General features: G+C 44.5%; 1 protein-coding gene across 2 annotated transcripts in view; it reads right to left on the bottom strand.

Annotated features, from left to right (window-relative positions):
- Window positions 1–19755, bottom strand: part of LOC143963450 (immunoglobulin superfamily DCC subclass member 3-like) — a 319528-nt gene that overhangs the window by 24161 nt on the left and 275612 nt on the right. For both annotated transcript variants that reach the window (XR_013270965.1, XM_077473082.1), the window contains exon 12: window positions 19021–19159. Coding sequence is in view for 1 of the 2 variants with exons in the window: in XM_077473082.1 (XP_077329208.1) it covers window positions 19021–19159 (139 nt within the window). In the remaining variant the exon portion in view is untranslated. The remainder of the gene's footprint in view (window positions 1–19020; window positions 19160–19755) is intronic.

The following is a 19755-nucleotide window of genomic DNA, read 5'->3' as shown; positions in this document are numbered from 1 at the left end:
CCCCCCCCCAAAAAAAAAAAATAACCAGAACCTGCAGACTCTACTTCATAAAGACAGCTGACTAATAGGGAAAAAAAATCCAGATTGCCTATTCTATAGACAACTCTTAATTTTATTTTATTTTTATTTTTTCCATAAATTTTAATTGAAGTTAATGAGACGTACATACAGTGCCTTGCGAAAGTATTTGGCCCCCTTGAACTTTTCAACCTTTTGCCACATTTCAGGCTTCAAACATAAAGATATAAAATTTTTATTCTTTGTGAAGAATCACCAACAAGTGGGACACAATTGTGAAGTGGAACGAAATCTATTGGATTTTTTAAACTTTTTTAGCAAATAAAAAACTGAAAAGTGGTGCGTGCAAAATTATTCGGCCCCTTTACTTTCAGTGCAGCAAACTCACTCCAGAAGTTCAGCGAGGATCTCTGAATGATCCAATGTTGTCCTAAATGACTGATGGTGATAAATAGAATCCACCTGTGTGTAATCAAGTCTCTGTATAAATGCACCTGCTCTGTGATAGTCTCAGGGTTCTGTTGAAAGCGCAGAGAGCATCATGAAGACCAAGGAACACACCAGACAGGTCTGTAATACTGTTGTGGAGAAGTTTAAAGCCGGATTTGGATACAAAAAGATTTCCCAAGCTTTAAACATCCCAAGGAGCACTGTGCAAGCAATCATTTTGAAATGGAAGGAGTATCAGACCACTGCAAATCTACCAAGACCTGGCCGTCCCTCTAAACTTTCAGCTCAGACAAGGAGAAGACTGATCAGAGATGCAGCCAAGAGGCCCATGATCACTCTGGATGAACTGCAGAGAACTACAGCTGAGGTGGGAGAGTCTGTCCATAGGACAACAATCAGTCGTACACTGCACAAATCTGGCCTTTATGGAAGAGTGGCAAGAAGAAAGTCATTTCTCAAAGATATCCATAAAAAGTCTCGTCTAAAGTTTGCCACAAGCCACCTGGGAGACACACCAAACATGTGGAAGAAGGTGCTCTGGTCAGATGAAACCAAAATTGAACTTTTTGCCCACAATGCAAAACGATATGTTTGGTGTAAAAGCAACACAGCTCATCACCCTCAACACACCATCCCCACTGTCAAACATGGTGGTGGCAGCATCATGGTTTGGGCCTGCTTTTCTTCAGCAGGGACAGGGAAGATGGTTAAAATTGAGGGGAAGATGGATGCAGCCAAATACAGGACCATTCTGGATGAAAACCTGTTGGAGTCTGCAAAAGACCTGAAACTGGGACGGAGATTTACCTTCCAACAAGACAAGGATCCCAAACATACAGCAAAATCTACAAAGGAATGGTTCACAAATAAACGTATCCAGGTGTTAGAATGGCCAAGTCTAAGTCCAGACCTGAATCCAATCGAGAATCTGTGGAAAGAGCTGAAAACTGCTGTTCACAAACGCTCTCCATCCAACCTCACTGAACTGTTTTGCAAGGAAGAATGGGCAAGAATTTCAGTCTCTCGATGTGCAAAACTGATAGAGACATACCCCAAGCGACTTGCAGCTGTAATCGCAGCAAAAGGTGGCTCTACAAAGTATTAACGCAGGGGGGCCGAATCATTTTGCACGCCCCACTTTTCATTTTTTTATTAGTTAAAAAAGTTTCAAAAATCCAATAGATTTCGTTCCACTTCACAATTGTGTCCCACTTGTTGCTGATTCTTCACAAAAAATAAAATTTTTATATCTTAGGAGAAGATTATGGGGCCCCTGGGCAATAGGAGATTATGGGACCCCCAGGCAATAGGAGATTATGGGACCCCCAGGAAATAGATTATGGGACCCCCAGGCAATAGGAGATTATGCGGGCCACCAGGCAATAGGAGATTATGGGACCCCCGGGCAATAGGAGATTATGGGGCCCCCGGGCAATAGGAGATTATGGGGCCCCCGGGCAACAGGAGATTATGGGGCCCCCGGGCAACAGGAGATTATGGGGCCCCCAGGCAATAGGAGATTATGGGGCCCCCAGGCAATAGATTATAGTCACACAGTATACACACATACACACACATAGAGTATACACACAGTATACATACACACATAGAGTATACACACACAGACACACAATTTACACACGGTACACACACACAGAATACACATACACACACTGAAAAGGTACTGGAGAGGTGGGGCAGCTATAATCTTGGGATTTAAAAAAAAACACAGATTTTTACATACTGACCCTGGTTTTATTGAGACTGGCAACCCTGATGGGGCCCCTTGGTGGCATGGGGCCCTCGGGCAGTGCCCGAATGGTCAGTTCGCCCCTGTTCTACAGTGTTTGTTCTCCTCATATATCTATTATCTGAAAATCTAGGTGAGAAGAAAATTCTGGACAGCCGCACTCCAAATGAAATTTCTCGTGCCTTTATTAGAACATCGCGATCATGCTGTACATGTCACAGCAAAGTAATACAGAACCAAAAACAGTTGACGCGTTTCACAGTAAACATAGTGCTTACTCATAGCTACGTTTAGTGTAAAATGCGTCAATTGTTTTTGGTTCTGTATTACTTTGCTGGGACATGTACAGTGTGATCCTGATGTTCTAATAAAGGCACAACAAATTTCATATGGAGTGCGGCTGTCCAGAATTTTCTACTCCCCTTGATTTGCTATATGCATTAGTCGGCACCTGGGGCTCTTCATTTCCTGGAGGAAAAACCTTTTTGTTTCAGCAGACCTACCTGGAGCGGTGGTAACCCCATCTCTTTATCTATTAGCTGAGTTTGACTTTGAAATGTGTTTACTGACTAATGCCGCGTACACACAACTGGACTTTTCGACGGAATGAATCCGCTGGATATTACAATCGTGTATGGGCTCCAGCGGACTTTTTTTTCCCCCCAAAAGTCTGAAGGACCTAGAAATAAAAGATGTTTCAAATCTTTCCGACGGACTCGAGTCCAGTCGAAAAATCCGTTCATCTGTATGCTAGTCTGAAGGACGAAAACCGACGCTAGGGCAGCTATTGGCTACTGGCTATGAACTTCCTTACTCTAGTCCGGTCGTACGTCATCACGTTCGAATCCATCGGACTTTGGTGTGATTGTGTGTGGCCAATAGGGATGAGCCGAACACCCCCCTGTTCGGTTCGCACCAGAACCTGTGAACAGACCTAAACTTCGTGTGAACTTTAGAACCCTATTAAAGTCTATGGGACTCGAACGTTCACAATCTAAAGTGCTCATTTTAAAGGGTAATATGCAGGTTACTGTCCTTAAAAGTGTTTGGGGACCCGGGTCCTGCCCCAGGGGACATGGATCAATGCAAAAAAAAGTTTTAAAAACGGCCGTTTTTTCAGGAGCAGTGATTTTAATAATGATTAAAGTGAAACAATAAAAGTGTAATATTCCTTTAAATTTCATACCTGGGGGGTGTCTATAGTATGCCTGTGAAGGGGCGCATGTTTCTGGGGCTTAGAACTGTCCCTGCACAAAGTGTCATTTGTGCAGGAAAAAAAGTCTTTTAAAATCACTTGCGGCTATTGTCGGGTCCCGTAATACAGAGAACACTCAATGAGTGTTCTCTGCATTAGCCGACAATTCATTCATTCATTGATAAAAAAAAAAAAAAAGCGTGGGGGTTCCCCTAAATTCAATTACCAGGCCCATCAGGTCTGACATGGATATTAAGGGGAACCCCGTGTCAAATTAAAAAAAAAAATTGACGTGGGGGTCCCCCTAAATATCCATAACCAGACCCTTCAGGTCTGATATGGATATTAAGGGGAACCCCGCATCAAATAAAAAAAAAATTGACGTGGGGGTCCCCCTAAAAATCCATATCAGACCCTTTATCCGAGCACGCAACCTGGCAGGCCGCAGGAAAAGAGGGGGGGACGAGAGAGCGGCCCCCCTCCCTCCTGAACCGTACCAGGCCACATACCCTCAACATTGGGAGGATGCTTTGGGGGTCTGTGACCCCTCAAAGCACCTTGTCCCCATGTTGATGAGGACAAGGGCCTCATCCTCACAACCCTGGCCGTTGGTTGTGAGGGTCTGCGGGCGGGGGGCTTATCAGAATCTGGAAGCCCCCTTTAACAAGGGGACCCCCAGATCCCGGCCCCCCCCCTGTTTGAAATGGTAAGGGGGTACAAAAGTACCCCTACTATTTCACAAAGAAAGTGTCAAAATGGTTAAATAAGACAAACACACTTTTGAAAAATTTCTTTATTAAAAATAAAAAAAATAAAAAAAAGATTCCAGCGGTGCTAATCCACTCTTGCTATCCAGCGACGGGTCTCTGGGGTCCAGCGATGGATGATCATATCCAGCGACGGGGGATCTCTCAGTCCAGCGCTGTCCATACATCCTTCTTCTGTCTCCACTCCGGAGACACTGCAGAGATCCCAGCGCTGACGTTTCTTATATTAGGAGGGCGGGGCCACCCGTCACCTGACCCCGCCCCTCTGACGCTGGAGAGGGAAGACAGGGGTTCCCCAGTGACGTGTGGGTGACCCCGCCCCCTCTGATGTAACGCAGGTTTCCGTTACATCAGAGGGGGGCGGGGTCACCCACACGTCACTCGGGAACCCCTGGCTTCCCTCTCCAGCGTCAGGGGGCGGGGTCAGGTGGCGGGTGGCCCCCCCCTCCTAATATAAGAAACGTCAGCGCTGGGATCTCTGCAGTGTCTCCGGAGTGGAGACAGAAGAAGGATGTATGGACAGCGCTGGACTGAGAGATCCCCCTCGCTGGATATGATCATCCATCGCTGGACCCCGGAGACCCGTCGCTGGATAGCAAGAGTGGATTAGCACCGCTGGAATCTTTTTTTTATTTTTTTTATTTTTAATAAAGGAATTTTTCAAAAGTGTGTTTGTCTTATTTAACCATTTTGACACTTTCTTTGTGAAATGGTAGGGGTACTTTTGTACCCCCTTACCATTTCAAACAGGGGGGGGGCCGGGATCTGGGGGTCCCCTTGTTAAAGGGGGCTTCCAGATTCTGATAAGCCCCCCGCCCGCAGACCCTCACAACCAACGGCCAGGGTTGTGAGGATGAGGCCCTTGTCTTCATCAACATGGGGACAAGGTGCTTTGAGGGGTCACAGACCCCCAAAGCATCCTCCCAATGTTGAGGGTATGTGGCCTGGTACGGTTCAGGAGGGAGGGGGGGCGCTCTCTCGTCCCCCCCTCTTTTCCTGCGGCCTGCCAGGTTGTGTGCTAGGATAAAAGGGTCTGATATGGATTTTTAGGGGGACCCCCACGTCAATTTTTTTTTTAATTTGATGCGGGGTTCCCCTTAAAATCCATATCAGACCTGAAGGGTCTGGTTATGGATATTTAGGGGGACCCCCACGTCAATTTTTTTTTTTCATTTGACACGGGGTTCCCCTTAATATCCATGTCAGACCTGAAGGGCCTGGTAATTGAATTTAGGGGAACCCCCACGCTTTTTTTTTTTTTTTTTTTTTATCAATGAATGAATGAATTGTCGGCTAATGCAGAGAACACTCATTGAATGTTCTCTGAATTACGGGACCCGACAATTTAGCCGCAAGTGATTTTAAAAGACTTTTTTTCCTGCACAAATGACACTTTGTGCAGGGACAGTTCTAAGCACCAGAAACATGCGCCCCTTCACAGGCATACTATAGACACCCCCCAGCTACGAAATTTAAAGGAATATTACACTTTTATTGTTTCACTTTAATCATTATTAAAATCACTGCTCCTGAAAAAACGGCCGTTTTTAAAACTTTTTTTTGCATTGATCCATGTCCCCTGGGGCAGGACCCAGGTCCCCAAACACTTTTTAGGACAGTAACTTGCATATTACCCTTTAAAATTAGCACTTTAGATTTCTCCCATAGACTTGTACAGGGTGTTCCGGCTTTTCGAATTTGCTGCGAACAGCCCAAATTGTTCACTGTTCGCTGAACAGGCGAACAGGCAATGTTCGAGTCGAACATGAGTTCGACTCGAACTCGAAGCTCATCCCTAGCCGCCAAGTGCGTTCGTTCAGAAAATCCGTCCGGAACTCCGTCGAAAGTCAGTCGGGAAGACCGGTCGTGTGTACGCGGCATAAGAAATGTTTAGACTGATAGATGAGCGTGGCTGAGAACATCCTGACATGTACTTTTTTAACCAAAAATATTATGAGTATTATGAGATCGCACGTCTTATGGAGATAAACTCCTTTTCCTGGAATTGCCATCCCTTTTCTCTGTAACCAAACCCAAAATGTATTGTAACCCATCCTTCTTTATTTTGTATAAAACAAGGGACATTTCCCTTAATAAAGTGAACACGTATTTTGACCTCATCTCGTGTGTGTCATTGGCTGTTCCCAAGGCCCTGGTGGGAGGTATCCAGCTGTACGGTTCAAGTCCTCTACAAATAACATATGGCAAAAAAAAAAAAAGAAAAAATAAGGAAGAAATGTCTGTTTTTATATCAAAACAATTCCATACATTATTTTGTTAAGATAGAGAAAAACATATGCAAAATTTGGCATGTTGGTTTCATGCAGACCAATTTGATGCAGTGTGTGACGTATGGTCTGAGCACTGACAGGCTGACCCCCCCCCCCCCCCCACCCCATCATCCTCTGCAGCAATGCTGACAGCCCTCATACGTCTATTTCCCAAAGACAACCTCTGGATATGACGCTGAGCACGTGCACTCAACTTCTTTGGTGGACCATGGCGAGGCCTGTTCTGAGTGGAACCTGTCCTGTTATACCGCTGTATGGTATTGGCCACCGTGCTGCAGCTCGGTTTCAGGGTCTTGGCAATCTTCTTATAGCCTCGGCCATCTTTATGTAGAGCAACAATTCTTTTTTTCAGATCCTCAGAGCGTTCTTTGCCATGAGGTGCCATGTTGAACTTCCAGTGACCAGTATGAGAGAGTGAGAGCGATAACACCAAATTTAACACACCTGCCCCCCATTCACACCTGAGACCTTGTAACACTAATGAGTCACATGACACCGGGGAGGGAAAATGGCTAATTGGGCCCAGTTTGGACATTTTCACTTAGGGGTGTACTCACTTTTGTTGCCAGCGGTTTAGACATTAATGGCTGTGTGTTGAGTTATTTTGAGGGGACGGCAAATTGACACTGTTATACAAGCTGTACACTCACTACTTTACATTGTAGACAAGTGTCATTTCTTCAGTGTTGTCATATGAAAAGATAGAAGAAAATATTTACAAACATGTGAGGGGTGTACTCACTTTTGTGAGATACTGTATATATAATGTTTGAGAGTTCTAAGTAATTTTCTAGCAAAAAAATTATTTAACTTGTAAACATCAAGTATAAAAAATAGGTCCTTAAGTGGTTAAGGTTTACAAAGTTACATAGTAGGTGAGGTTGAAAAAAGACACAAGTCCATCAAGTCCAACCTATGTGTGTGATTATATGTCAGTATTACATTGTATATCCCTGTATGTTGCGGTCGGTCAGGTGTTTATCTAATCGTTTCTTGAAACTATCGATGCCCCCCGCTGAGACCACCGCCTGTGGAAGGGAATTCCACATCCTTACGGCTCTTACAGTAAAGAACCCTCTACGTAGTTTAAGGATAAACCTCTTTTCTTCTAATTGGTGGCCACGTGTCTTTGACAATAAAACCTGGAAGCTGATTGGTTTATATGGAGAGCTGCACCAGATTTTGCACGCTCCGGTTTTGGTAAATCAACCCCCATTGTGTTTTAGGTAGGATAAAACAGTAAAATTGCGCATGATTGTTTCTGGGCTGTACTAGGGGTACAAACAACAAATAACATACACATATGGGGTATCGCTGTGATCGTCAGGGGTAGGAGAATTTGTTTTGGGTTGTTCTTTGGTGATAGGCAATTCCGCGTACACACGATCAGACTTTCCGGTGGACCAGAGTCCGTTGGACAATTCGATTGTGTGTGGGCTCCAGCGGACTTTTTCTTCCCAAAAGTCCGGCGGATCTAGAAATAAGGCTGGCTTCAAATCTGACTCGGCTTTTAGCGGACAATCCGTTCGTCTGTGTGCTAGTCCGGCGGACTAAAACGGACGCTAGGGCAGCTATTGGCTACTGGCTATGAACTTCCTTATTCTACATCATCACGTTCGAATCCGTCAAACTTTTGGAGTGATCGTGTGTGGCCAAGTCCGTTTGTTTGACAGTCCGGCGGAAACCTCAGCTGCAAAGTCCGTCGGATTGTCCAAGTCCGTCAAAAAGTCCGGTCATGTGTACGCGGCATAAGAGTTATTATTATTTTTTTTAAATAACAAACATATCATACTTACCTCCACTGTGCAGCTCGTTTGGCACAGTGGCCACGATCCTCCTCTTCTGGGGTCCCCCGGTGGCTCTCACGGCTCCTCCCCACATCAGATAACCCCCCTAGGAAAGAGCACTCTCCCGGGGGGGGGGGGGGGTTACCTTGTGGGCGCTCTCCCGAGTTGAGCATTTTTGTGTCCATAGCCGCCAAATGTATGACTCAGCCCCGCCCCCCAGCGCCCGCATCATTGGATTTGATTGACAGCAGCGGGAGCCAATGGCTGCGCTGCTATCAATCTATCCAATTAAGAGCCAAGAACCCCGGACAGAGAGACAGCGCGACCCACCGGGTCAAGTTTCAGGGCTCAGGTAAGTAAAACGGGGGGGGGGGGGGGGACTGGGCGGCCGGACACTTTCACCATAATGCATAGGATGTATTGAGGTAAAAAAACACAAAGGTTTACAACCCCTTTAATGGTTAATCTAGGACTTGACCAAATGGACAATGGTACTATCCCATCTCAGATATATTCTCTTGTACACCTTTAAATGACATATATATATATATATATAGATATATATATATAGATAGATATATAGAGATATATCTCTGTATATAATATTGAGCGCAAAACGCTTCTCAAGCAAGATCTACTTTTGGGAAATTAAACAGAAATTTACAGAGTGAAGCACCACCATGTGAAATAAATGAAAACCGCGGCCATTCTCCATCGGGAAATCACTTCTGCAAACCAGACCACGACAAAATGCAAACATGCTAATACTAAAATCCACATGTGAACGGGAGAGGAAACGTATACATTTTTCAGTTTACCAAAAACCTGGGAGACACAGGCTACGACACCATACAGAAGGTGAATTCATAGCTCCACATTTTTCCCACTGTATTACTATAATATTCATAGGTTTGCAATTTACGATCATTTCATCTCATCTCATCTTTATTCATCATATTTACATTTTATCTACAGTATATACAATGTCTTTGCTACAAATGTGTATCTATTTTGTCTTTTTCCATATCAGCTTTAATCTGTTCTTGAAGCTTTCATATTTATACTTTCATTCACCCTCTAAAACCCTGGTGCCCAACCTGCAGCTGGAGGGGGTTTGGCACTTTTTATGTGGCCCTCGGGGCCCCTACATACACTAACCTGTGTTTTCTTAATGCACTGTTATTGCAGTGATTTCTAGCAGTCTCCTGAAGTATGTCCACCCAGTCTCCAATAACTGCTATAGCATGTTCGCAGTCTCTGACCATCTCTTGTATCAAGTTTGTGGTCTCTGATCCTCTCTTGTATCATGTCTGCAGTCTCTGACCATCTCCTCTATCATATCTGCAGTTTCTGACCATCTCTTGTATCAAGTGTACAGTCTCTGACCATCGCTTGTATCATGTCTGCAGTCTCTGATCATCTTCTATATTATGTTTGCAGTCTCTGACCATTTCCTGTATCATGTCTGCAGTCTCTGATCATCTCTTGTATCAAGTTTGCGGTCTCTGACCATCTCTTGTATCATGTCTGCAGTCTCTGATCATCTTCTATATTATGTTTGCAGTCTCTGACCATTTCCTGTATCATGTCTGCAGTCTCTGATCATCTCTTGTATCAAGTTTGTGGTCTCTGATCATCTCTTGTATCATGTCTGCAGTCTTTGATCATCTCTTGTATCAAGTTTGTGGTCTCTGATCATCTCTTGTATCATGTCTGCAGTCTCTGACCATCTCCTCTATCATATCTGCAGTTTCTGACCATCTCTTGTATCAAGTTTACGGTCTCTGACCATCGCTTGTATCATGTCTGCAGTCTCTGATCATCTCTCGTATCAAGTTTGCGGTCTCTGACCATCTCTTGTATCATGTCTGCAGTCTCTGATCATCTCTTGTATCAAGTTTGCAGTCCCTGACCATCTCTTGTATCATGTCTGCAGTCTCTGACCATCTTCTATATTATGTTTGCAGTCTCTGACCATTTTCTGTATTATGTCTGCAGTCTCTGACCATCTCTTGTATCATATCTGAAGTCTCTGGCCATCTCTTGTATCATATCTGCAGTCTCTGGCCGTCTCTTGTATCATATCTGAAGTCTCTGGCCATCTATTGTATCATGTCTGCAGTCTCTGATCATCTCTTGTATCATGTCTGCAGTCTCTGACCATCTCCTCTATCATATCTGCAGTTTCTGACCATCTCTTGTATCAAGTGTACAGTCTCTGACCATCGCTTGTATCATGTCTGCAGTCTCTGATCATCTTCTATATTATGTTTGCAGTCTCTGACCATTTCCTGTATCATGTCTGCAGTCTCTGATCATCTCTTGTATCAAGTTTGCGGTCTCTGACCATCTCTTGTATCATGTCTGCAGTCTCTGACCATCTTCTATATTATGTTTGCAGTCTCTGACCATTTCCTGTATCATGTCTGCTGTCTCTGATCCTCTCTTGTATCAAGTTTGTGGTCTCTGATCATCTCTTGTATCATGTCTGCAGTCTTTGATCATCTCTTGTATCAAGTTTGTGGTCTCTGATCATCTCTTGTATCATGTCTGCAGTCTCTGACCATCTCTTGTATCATATCTGCAGTCTCTGGCCGTCTCTTGTATCATATCTGCAGTCTCTGGCCGTCTCTTGTATCATATCTGAAGTCTCTGGCTATCTATTGTATCATGTCTGCAGTCTCTGACCATCTCTCGTGTTATGTCCACACTCTCTGACCATTTCCTGTAGCATGTCTGTAGGCAGATGACGTTAGCCTTTTTCGCCTGTAAGTGGCTCTGTGCCATTATTACATGGGAAGGTGAAACCCATAAGGGAATTGAGCCCTTAGAGCAGGCTTTCTAAACCTTTTCAACACAGAGGAACCCTTGAAATAGTTCTCCGATCTCAGGGAACCCCTGCTAAAAATGTGAAATCTACAACTCATGATACAATAGTGTGATGGTCAGGAACCCCTAGCAACCTTTGGAGGAACCCTGGTTGAGAATCACTGCCTTAGAGTTTCCATACAGGAAACCGTTCATACATAAATCCTGTATAATAATAATAATAATATTGCAGCGATTAGGAAAAAGGTTCCTGCAATACTATTTACCGATTACATTGCGACTTGCATAGACTTCTGTTAAACAAAGTCCCAAGCCGCAATGAAATCGGCAGTGCAGATTGCGATTTCAAAGCTACATCGGTGTGAACAGGGCTAACTCCCGACTTAAAGAGGAACTGCAGAAATCTCCATCCACTGAGTCTGGCTGCAGCCATTTTAACTGTGGGCAGCTGAAGCTGCTGCCTGCTCACTTCCTGGATTTACACAGACACACAGAGGCAGCTCTAATTGGCCCTCTTATGACTCATCCCCCCTCCCTTCCTGGCAAACTCTCACGAGAGTGAGAGAGAGAGAGCTGTGCATGATGTCATAAGCCTAGGCTATTGACCAGACAAGAAACAGGAAGTGGGCTGTTTAAGGTTTTTACTGGCAGAAAAAAATGTTTTACTATCCAAAGTTAAAACAACAGGGGCAGAAGATTTAATAGATAGAAAGATGAAAAAATTACTGAAGTTCTGCTTTTAAGGTAGCAGATAAAGGCCCCACACCACAGTCTCTGACCATCTCTTGTGTAATGTCCGCAGTCTCTGACCATCTCTTGTGTAATGTCCGCAGTCTCTGACCATCTCTTGTGTAATGTCCGCAGTCTCTGACCATCTCTTGTGTAATGTCCGCAGTCTCTGACCATCTCTTGTGTAATGTCCGCAGTCTCTGACCATCTCTTGTGTAATGTCCGCAGTCTCTGACCATCTCTTGTGTAATGTCCGCAGTCTCTGACCATCTCTTGTGTAATGTCCGCAGTCTCTGACCATCTTTTGTGTAATGTCCGCAGTCTCTGACCATCTCTTGTGTAATGTCCGCAGTCTCTGACCATCTCTTGTGTAATGTCCGCAGTCTCTGACCATCTCTTGTGTAATGTCCGCAGTCTCTGACCATCTTTTGTGTAATGTCCGCAGTCTCTGACCATCTCTTGTGTAATGTCCGCAGTCTCTGACCATCTCTTGTGTAATGTCCGCAGTCTCTGACCATCTCTTGTGTAATGTCCGCAGTCTCTGACCATCTCTTGTGTAATGTCCGCAGTCTCTGACCATCTCTTGTGTAAGGTCCGCAGTCTCTGACCATCTCTTGTGTAATGTCCGCAGTCTCTGACCATCTCTTGTGTAATGTCCGCAGTCTCTGACCATCTCTTGTGTAATGTCCGCAGTCTCTGACCATCTCTTGTGTAATGTCCGCAGTCTCTGACCATCTCTTGTGTAATGTCCGCAGTCTCTGACCATCTCTTGTGTAAGGTCCGCAGTCTCTGACCATCTCTTGTGTAATGTCCGCAGTCTCTGACCATCTCTTGTGTAATGTCCGCAGTCTCTGACCATCTCTTGTGTAATGTCCGCAGTCTCTGACCATCTCTTGTGTAATGTCCGCAGTCTCTGACCATCTCTTGTGTAATGTCCGCAGTCTCTGACCATCTCTTGTGTAATGTCCGCAGTCTCTGACCATCTCTTGTGTAATGTCCGCAGTCTCTGACCATCTTTTGTATAATGTCCGCAGTCTCTGACCATCTCTTGTGTAATGTCCGCAGTCTCTGACCATCTCTTGTCTAATGTCCGCAGTCTCTGACCATCTCTTGTCTAATGTCCGCAGTCTCTGACCATCTCTTGTCTAATGTCCGCAGTCTCTGACCATCTCTTGTGTAATGTCCGCAGTCTCTGACCATCTCTTGTGTAATGTCCGCAGTCTCTGACCATCTTTTGTGTAATGTCCGCAGTCTCTGACCATCTCTTGTGTAATGTCCGCAGTCTCTGACCATCTCTTGTGTAATGTCCGCAGTCTCTGACCATCTCCGGTGCTACATTTACAGTCTCTAAATATCAATCAATATTCTATTATACACTATAAATGTATCAATAGAAAAATGAACACTCAATAATATCATAAAACACATGTATTATTATATTTTATATATTATAATATTTTATATTATATAATGGGGGTGCTTGGTAGCCAATCAGCTTCTAACTTCAACTTGTTTTAGTAAATCGACCCCAATATATAACAAATAAACAATATATAATGAAAAAATAATAATAATATAAAAGAAAAAATAATATAAAAGAAAAAAATATATAATATAATATAATAATATAATACAATAGTATCGCACATAGCTAGGAGTGGATTTAAGCCCACATCTATTCTTCAGAATATTTTTTATGTGACACATATGTGCAGTATTTATGGGTGTAATTTGGTATTTTATTTCAGAGCACATAAAAAAGACTACTGTACATTTAGGGGACAATTCAGAAAGTCCCTTTACTACTTTACAGCCCTACCTTTTCCTGACCTTCATTAACTTTCTCTGCTATCCCATCATAATCAGAACATATGGTGGAGCATATGTGCCCTTTCCATTTTCCCTCCGAACCCGGACTGGTCCTCCCGAGAGTGCTGGCACATCCTCCACCATCTACAGCCAATACCAGTTCATTTATGAAGTTTTCTAATGCATACAGCTGCTGCTCTTGATTCATTTCCCCACAATATCCTACAGGTTAGTGTTATACCAACCACCGGATTATTATTCCATCCACCGGCACAACGCAAATGGCCCTTTTACTAAAATAAACACAATAAAAAATAAAATAAAAAAACAGTAAATGAAGTGTACGTGATTTGCCTATTGTAGGCTTTAGAGGCAGGAAAACTTTCAAATTTTTCGAGACCTTTATGGCGGGCCACGTGCCGACCAGGCTTTTTCTGGCACTTTGTGTTTACAAGTTTAAATCGGTATTTTTAAAATGACTTACCGGTATAACCCCCAAACATTATACCGTATTTGCGCAGCGGTCTTACAAACGCAATTTTTTGTGGAAAAATACACTTTTTTTAATTAAAAAATAAGAAAACAGTAAAGTTAGCCCAATTGTTTTTTTTTATATTGTGAAAGATAATGTTACGCCAAATAAATTGATACCCAACATGTCACGCTTCAAAATTGTGCCCACTCGTAGAATGGCGACAAACTTGAGACTTAAAAATCTCCATTGGCGACATTTAAAATTTTCTACAGGTTACCAGTTTTGAGTTACAAGGAAGGTCTAGGGCTAGAATTATTGCTCTCACTCTAATGGTCGCAGTGATACCACACATGATACCACACTCATTCCCATCTCAAAAAGTTGGGGGTTATGATCCTACTAGAGATGGCCACAGCCAGAAAGGCTGGGGGGGGGGGGGGGGGTGGGGTGTTTCAAAGTGGTTTCTCAACAAAATAAAGCAGGGAGACATGGATGGATGGGGTTTGCTTTCAATATTAAAAATGAATTAAATAATGGTTTGGTTTGTGGTGCTCAGATCCAGTTTGGTTTTGCTTTTAACAACTGGTAGAAAGGCACCTTTAAGTGCTCCTGTCCAAAAGAAAAATAGCTAAAATGACCTTAACTGCATTCCTCAATATGTCTTCAGGAGACCATGGAGGTCCTGTAATCTGGAATGTCAATACCAAGGCTTTGGACGTATGTGCCAGGAACATCATGTCTGATGTTCAGAGAGCTCGTGCAAGCAGAAGGGCTCATGCACATGACCATGAGCGCTCAAGAATGGACGCATGGGCACATCCACCAAAGATACTGGTGCCTAATGGTCTTTTAAAACCTGGCCCCTGCATGGGATTATTGCTGGATGGTCTTTCAGCTCGTATCTCTGCTGTCCTTGATCCTGAATCTGCTTGACTTTAGCACTGACCGGCTTTCATCTGATCTGCCTCTGGATTACCCCTACCTGTTTATGTCTGCTGTCTACCTGCGTTACTGACCTCAGCCTAGACTCTCGAACCGAGATTTTGCCTATCCATTCCATACCTCGTTGTCTGCATGTTGCCAGCCTCTGCTGGTCTCTCACCTTGATCTCAATGATTTAGCGCCTTCCTGCTAGGCTGTTACCGAACTTGGCTTATGATCCTGGCTCTGCTCTCTACTGGTCTGTTTGAAGTTGAGGTTCCCTCATCTCTGAGCTTATGCTTACCTGACACCAGCGTTCTAAGTTCAAGTCTGTGGTTCCAGCTTCCTGGCACCTGCGCCCTTCCACTGGCCTTGCAGTTCCTGTCTTAACTTTCACGGGTGCTCACACGGGAATCGAGCAAGAGGCCACCAGCATCAGCTCAAGCTCCTCATACAGGTATGTGACAATATGGCCAAGCAGGGACATTAGGAGATAAAGTTGAAAGTTTCAGAAGGAATATTCTGAGATTACTGGCCTCCAAGGTATGTGCAACTTTTGTGTGTTTTTAGTAACCTCAGTACAGATACTATTATAAACTGCCCATAGACTTGGTGGGCTGTTCCGACCACCCTCAGGGTCAAAAATACCCCTATTCTCAGATAAAGCGGTCTACAAAGTGCCCTGTTTAATAATTGTCTGTCACTGGAGAACAGAGGAGACAATATCCAGGGGAGAACAATGGGACAACTTTTCTAAAAGCTTCAGGGGAAGTGGAATGGGAGGAGTCTAGGCTGAGGTCACTTTCCATTCACTGACTCGGTACATGGGCTGTTTAGGAGTGCAGCATCTCCAATTCCCATTCTGTAGAGCAGGAGAGGATGAGCATTTCAGATGCCAGAACCCGAGAGTAGTGGGCCACCAGATCAGGTTGGATGGGCATTTGGAGCGGGTGTCAAGAACCACAAACCAGACAGAGACGGAAACTGCAGTTAAAATCACACCTTTAATGAAATGGCAAAAATATCACAGTTAAGAACATAGTCAAAAAACAGAAGCCCGGGTTTGGATGCCAGAGCGGGTAATCAGACGATCCGGGGTCAAGAAACCAGAAGTCAGCGTAGTCAGGAGCAAAAATCAGGAACAAGAATCGGAAGGCAAGTCAGCCAGGCCAAGTCATACACAGGAGCACAGGAAGGAACACACTTAGAGATCATAGACCACGCAAGGGCAAGGAGGAAATAAGCTAAGCTGCTTAAATAGCAAAAACTGTTTGGCTGTAGGCTGGACTAATGAGGCAGGTTAATGTTAACCAGGTGAGTTACTATGGTAACAATGAGTGGCTGGTAATTAACCGACAGCTGAGCAGATCCTGAGCATTGAAAGAAAAGAGCTGCTCGTTAAGTAGAAGGAGCCCAGCCCTGACGGCGGCGGGGTTCTAAGAAACTTAATAGGGGCACCATTCAATCACTTGTTCAACCAACACCAGTTGGTGGAATTAGGGACCTGATCAGGTGGATACTCAATATCTATAAGCATCTTAAGTTCCTAAGAAAAAAGTTAAAAATAACCAAGGTTTTAAACTGTCTTAAAAGACCCTCCATCATAAAGTGGGCAGTTGCTCAAAGCTGCAGATCCGTATGTCTTCCCATTATAGATTTGTTGCCAATATGATTTTTGTATTCACCGTACTTATCCTGTTCTTGAGTCCATTGAGGGAATACAGGAAGTCCTAAACTTTTGGGTTATACTGCAAAAAGAATTGGGCCCTGGCAAATAAGAAACCTGTAGGCCATGCCAGAATAATACCTCCCACTACCAACATGCCTCAGTTTTGCAGCAAAGCAGTATCAAGAGCATGGTCACAGGCGTGGGATCTGGCTGCAGGTGAACAAACTCTCCATAGGTAGGTAGGGGGGAACATATCAAAGATTGGCATTACATGTGTCTCTTTCCAAGCAGGAATAGCAGTGGGTAGATGATTCTTCAACACTGCATGGTGGGAAAGGAGGCGTAGAGTGTGTACAAGCAATACTCTACCCAGTGGGTGACATCAGCGCTCAGTCCCACAGCATTAACCATTTCCAAAGCAAAATCAGCAGAAGTAATTGAGGTAGCTCCTATTGCTCACCCTGACCAGCCTACTCACAAAGTGAGCCTTCATAGATAGGGGAAGTGGTAAGGCAGTGCCATAGGCTTTGGACCTGGAAAACGTTCTGCAGCTAACTTACCAGAAAAGATCCTGGAAAGCGCCCTATGTGGATCCTAGTGCTGAAGGTCACCTCCAGGTTGGCTCCACATGTCCAGTCAAGCGGGGTCTGGGTGAGGTACTAAAATTAGTCTTAGGGCTTTTTTTCTCAGAGTATAGGTGCATTAACTCCTCCCTTCTGAGTCACCCCTTGTTCCTGCCACCTACCCATCTCCAAGCACTGTCCCTTGGTTCCACCCCTACCCACCTCCCAATATCGCCCCTGTTAGGGAATATCAAACCAAGTATCATTTTGTAAAGCTAATTCATTTGTATTGAATTTGTTAATGATAATAAGAAAAGCAGTAAAATACACTATATTGTCAAAAGTATTGGGACACCTGCCTTTACACGCACACAAACTTTAATGGCATCCCAGTCTTAGCCCGTAGGGTTCAATATTGAGTTGGCCCACCCTTTGCAGCTATAACAGCTTCAACTCTTCTGGGAAGGCCGTCCACAAGGTTTAGGAGTGTGTCTATGGGAATGTTTGACCATTCTTCCAGAAGTTCATTTGTGAGGTGATGTTGGACGAGAAGACCTGGCTCACATTCTCCGCTCTAATTCATCCCAAAGGTGTTTTGTCGGGTTGAGGTCAGGACTCTGTGAAGGCCAGTCAAGTTCCTCCACCGCAAACTCGCTCATCCGCACTATATTGCCAAAAGTATTGGGCCTCCCCTCCAAATCATTTGGTGGAGGGGGGATTATAGTGGGGGGTTGTATTTCAGGGGTTGGGCTTGGCCCCTTAGTTCCAGTGAAGGGAACTCTTAAGGCGTCAGCACACTAAGCCCTTGTACACACGGTCGGAGAATCTGTCGGAATGAGTCTTATCGGACCGTGTCGTCAGATAATCCGACTGTGTGTGGTATGCATCGGACTGATTCCGTCTGAATCTCCGTCCGACCCAATTTTCCAACATGTTGGAAATATTTCCCGACCAACTGGGCCGATCGGACATACTCCGATCATGTGTAGAGAATTTTGATCGGACCAAGTGCTACGCATGCTCAGATCAAATTCCTACATCAAAGCTATTGGCTACTAGCCTGAACGTAGTCCCATCGTAACGAAATTACGTCATCACGTTCTGAAAGATCGGATTTTTCGCCAACTTGGCCCGACTGTGTGTATGCAACAGTTTCGGACACAATCCGTCGGACTAAATCCGACGGGCAAAATCCGACGGATTTGGTTGGCAGAATCTCCGACCGTGTGTACGTGGGCTAAGACATTTTGGACAATTTCCTGCTCCCAACTTTGTGGGAACAGTTTGAGGCCCCTTCCCGTTCCCACATGACTGCACACCAGTGCAGAAAGCAAGGTCCATAAAGACATGCAAAAAAATTAATTCCCTAGCAGCCAGCATCAGTTGGGGGTTACCCTCCAGCACACCCTAGCCCCTCTAGCCATTACATACATTCAGAGCTGGAGGTGCCGGAACTGCATTCCCGACGAAAAAAAAAGCCCCGGTCCAAGTACAGTAGAGTTGTAGAAAAGATGGCCATACCCCTAGGACACTAGTAAAGAACGCAGGCATGCTTGTAGTAGGAGAGGTGATCCTGGGCTGGTCTGCAGTTGTTTTGTTTGGCAATTTCCAATCCTACTCTAGGTGGCAGTATAACCCAAATGTTTCCTGTGTCCCTTAATGGAAGAAACCAAATTTGTCTTTTTTTTTTTTTTTTATTACCATCTATCATTGTCTCTCGCTATAATGATAAGAAAAAAAAATGGTGATTTTCTTCGTGTGTCTTACCTTCCACGGTATCCAAACATTAGAAACAGGACGCAAAAAATGATACAGGTGACACCAATGTGAATTCCAATGATGATACCGGTGGCGGAGGATTTTGCCCTCTGCTCATCGAGGACGCAGTTACAGGATGGATTCAGTACTATGTGGAGAAATACAAGGCAGTATGTTAGAATTCTGTTCATTGACACCAAGGATACAGTATGATGTACTACAGAATTCATGGGGCCACATCCAGTGCCGGGACAAGGCTATCTACAGCTTAGGGCCAACATGCCAAATCGCAAACTGCCCTCCTCACCAAAGTTCTCCTCTTACCACAATTACCCCCAATCATCCCTAATAGTACAGATCCCCCAAGCAGAATTACGTACAGGTACGCGATTTTGCGGCCAGTGGTTAACAACCGATGCCCCCCCGCCCCCAAATTACCTTGTCCCTATGTTGATATGTTGATGGGGACAAGGGCCTCTTCCCTGCAACCCTGGTTGTGGGGGTCTGCGGGTGGGGGGTCCTTTCTAAGAATCCAGATCCCTCCCCCCCCATGTGATTGCGTATGGGGTATGTAGTAGCAGGTGGCCTGGTATGGAAGCCCACTAAAATCTGAAGACTCATTGGTTGTTAAGGATGCGGCGGCTGGCTTACCGTCCTTAACAACCAGCTATTCACAGTTTGCTAAAGAGAAAACACATCAACTGCAGCCGCATAGATGTAAACTTAGGGTTACAGAAAAAAGAA

This window comes from Lithobates pipiens, unplaced genomic scaffold (assembly GCF_037356315.1).
Source record: "Lithobates pipiens isolate NorthernLeopardFrog02 unplaced genomic scaffold, aLitPip1_a1.2 Scaffold_8, whole genome shotgun sequence".
In the NCBI taxonomy this organism is placed as follows: Eukaryota; Metazoa; Chordata; class Amphibia; order Anura; family Ranidae; genus Lithobates; species Lithobates pipiens.
The sequence above is the reverse complement of the archived record's forward strand: the minus strand, read 5'-3'. Positions and strand labels throughout refer to the sequence as shown.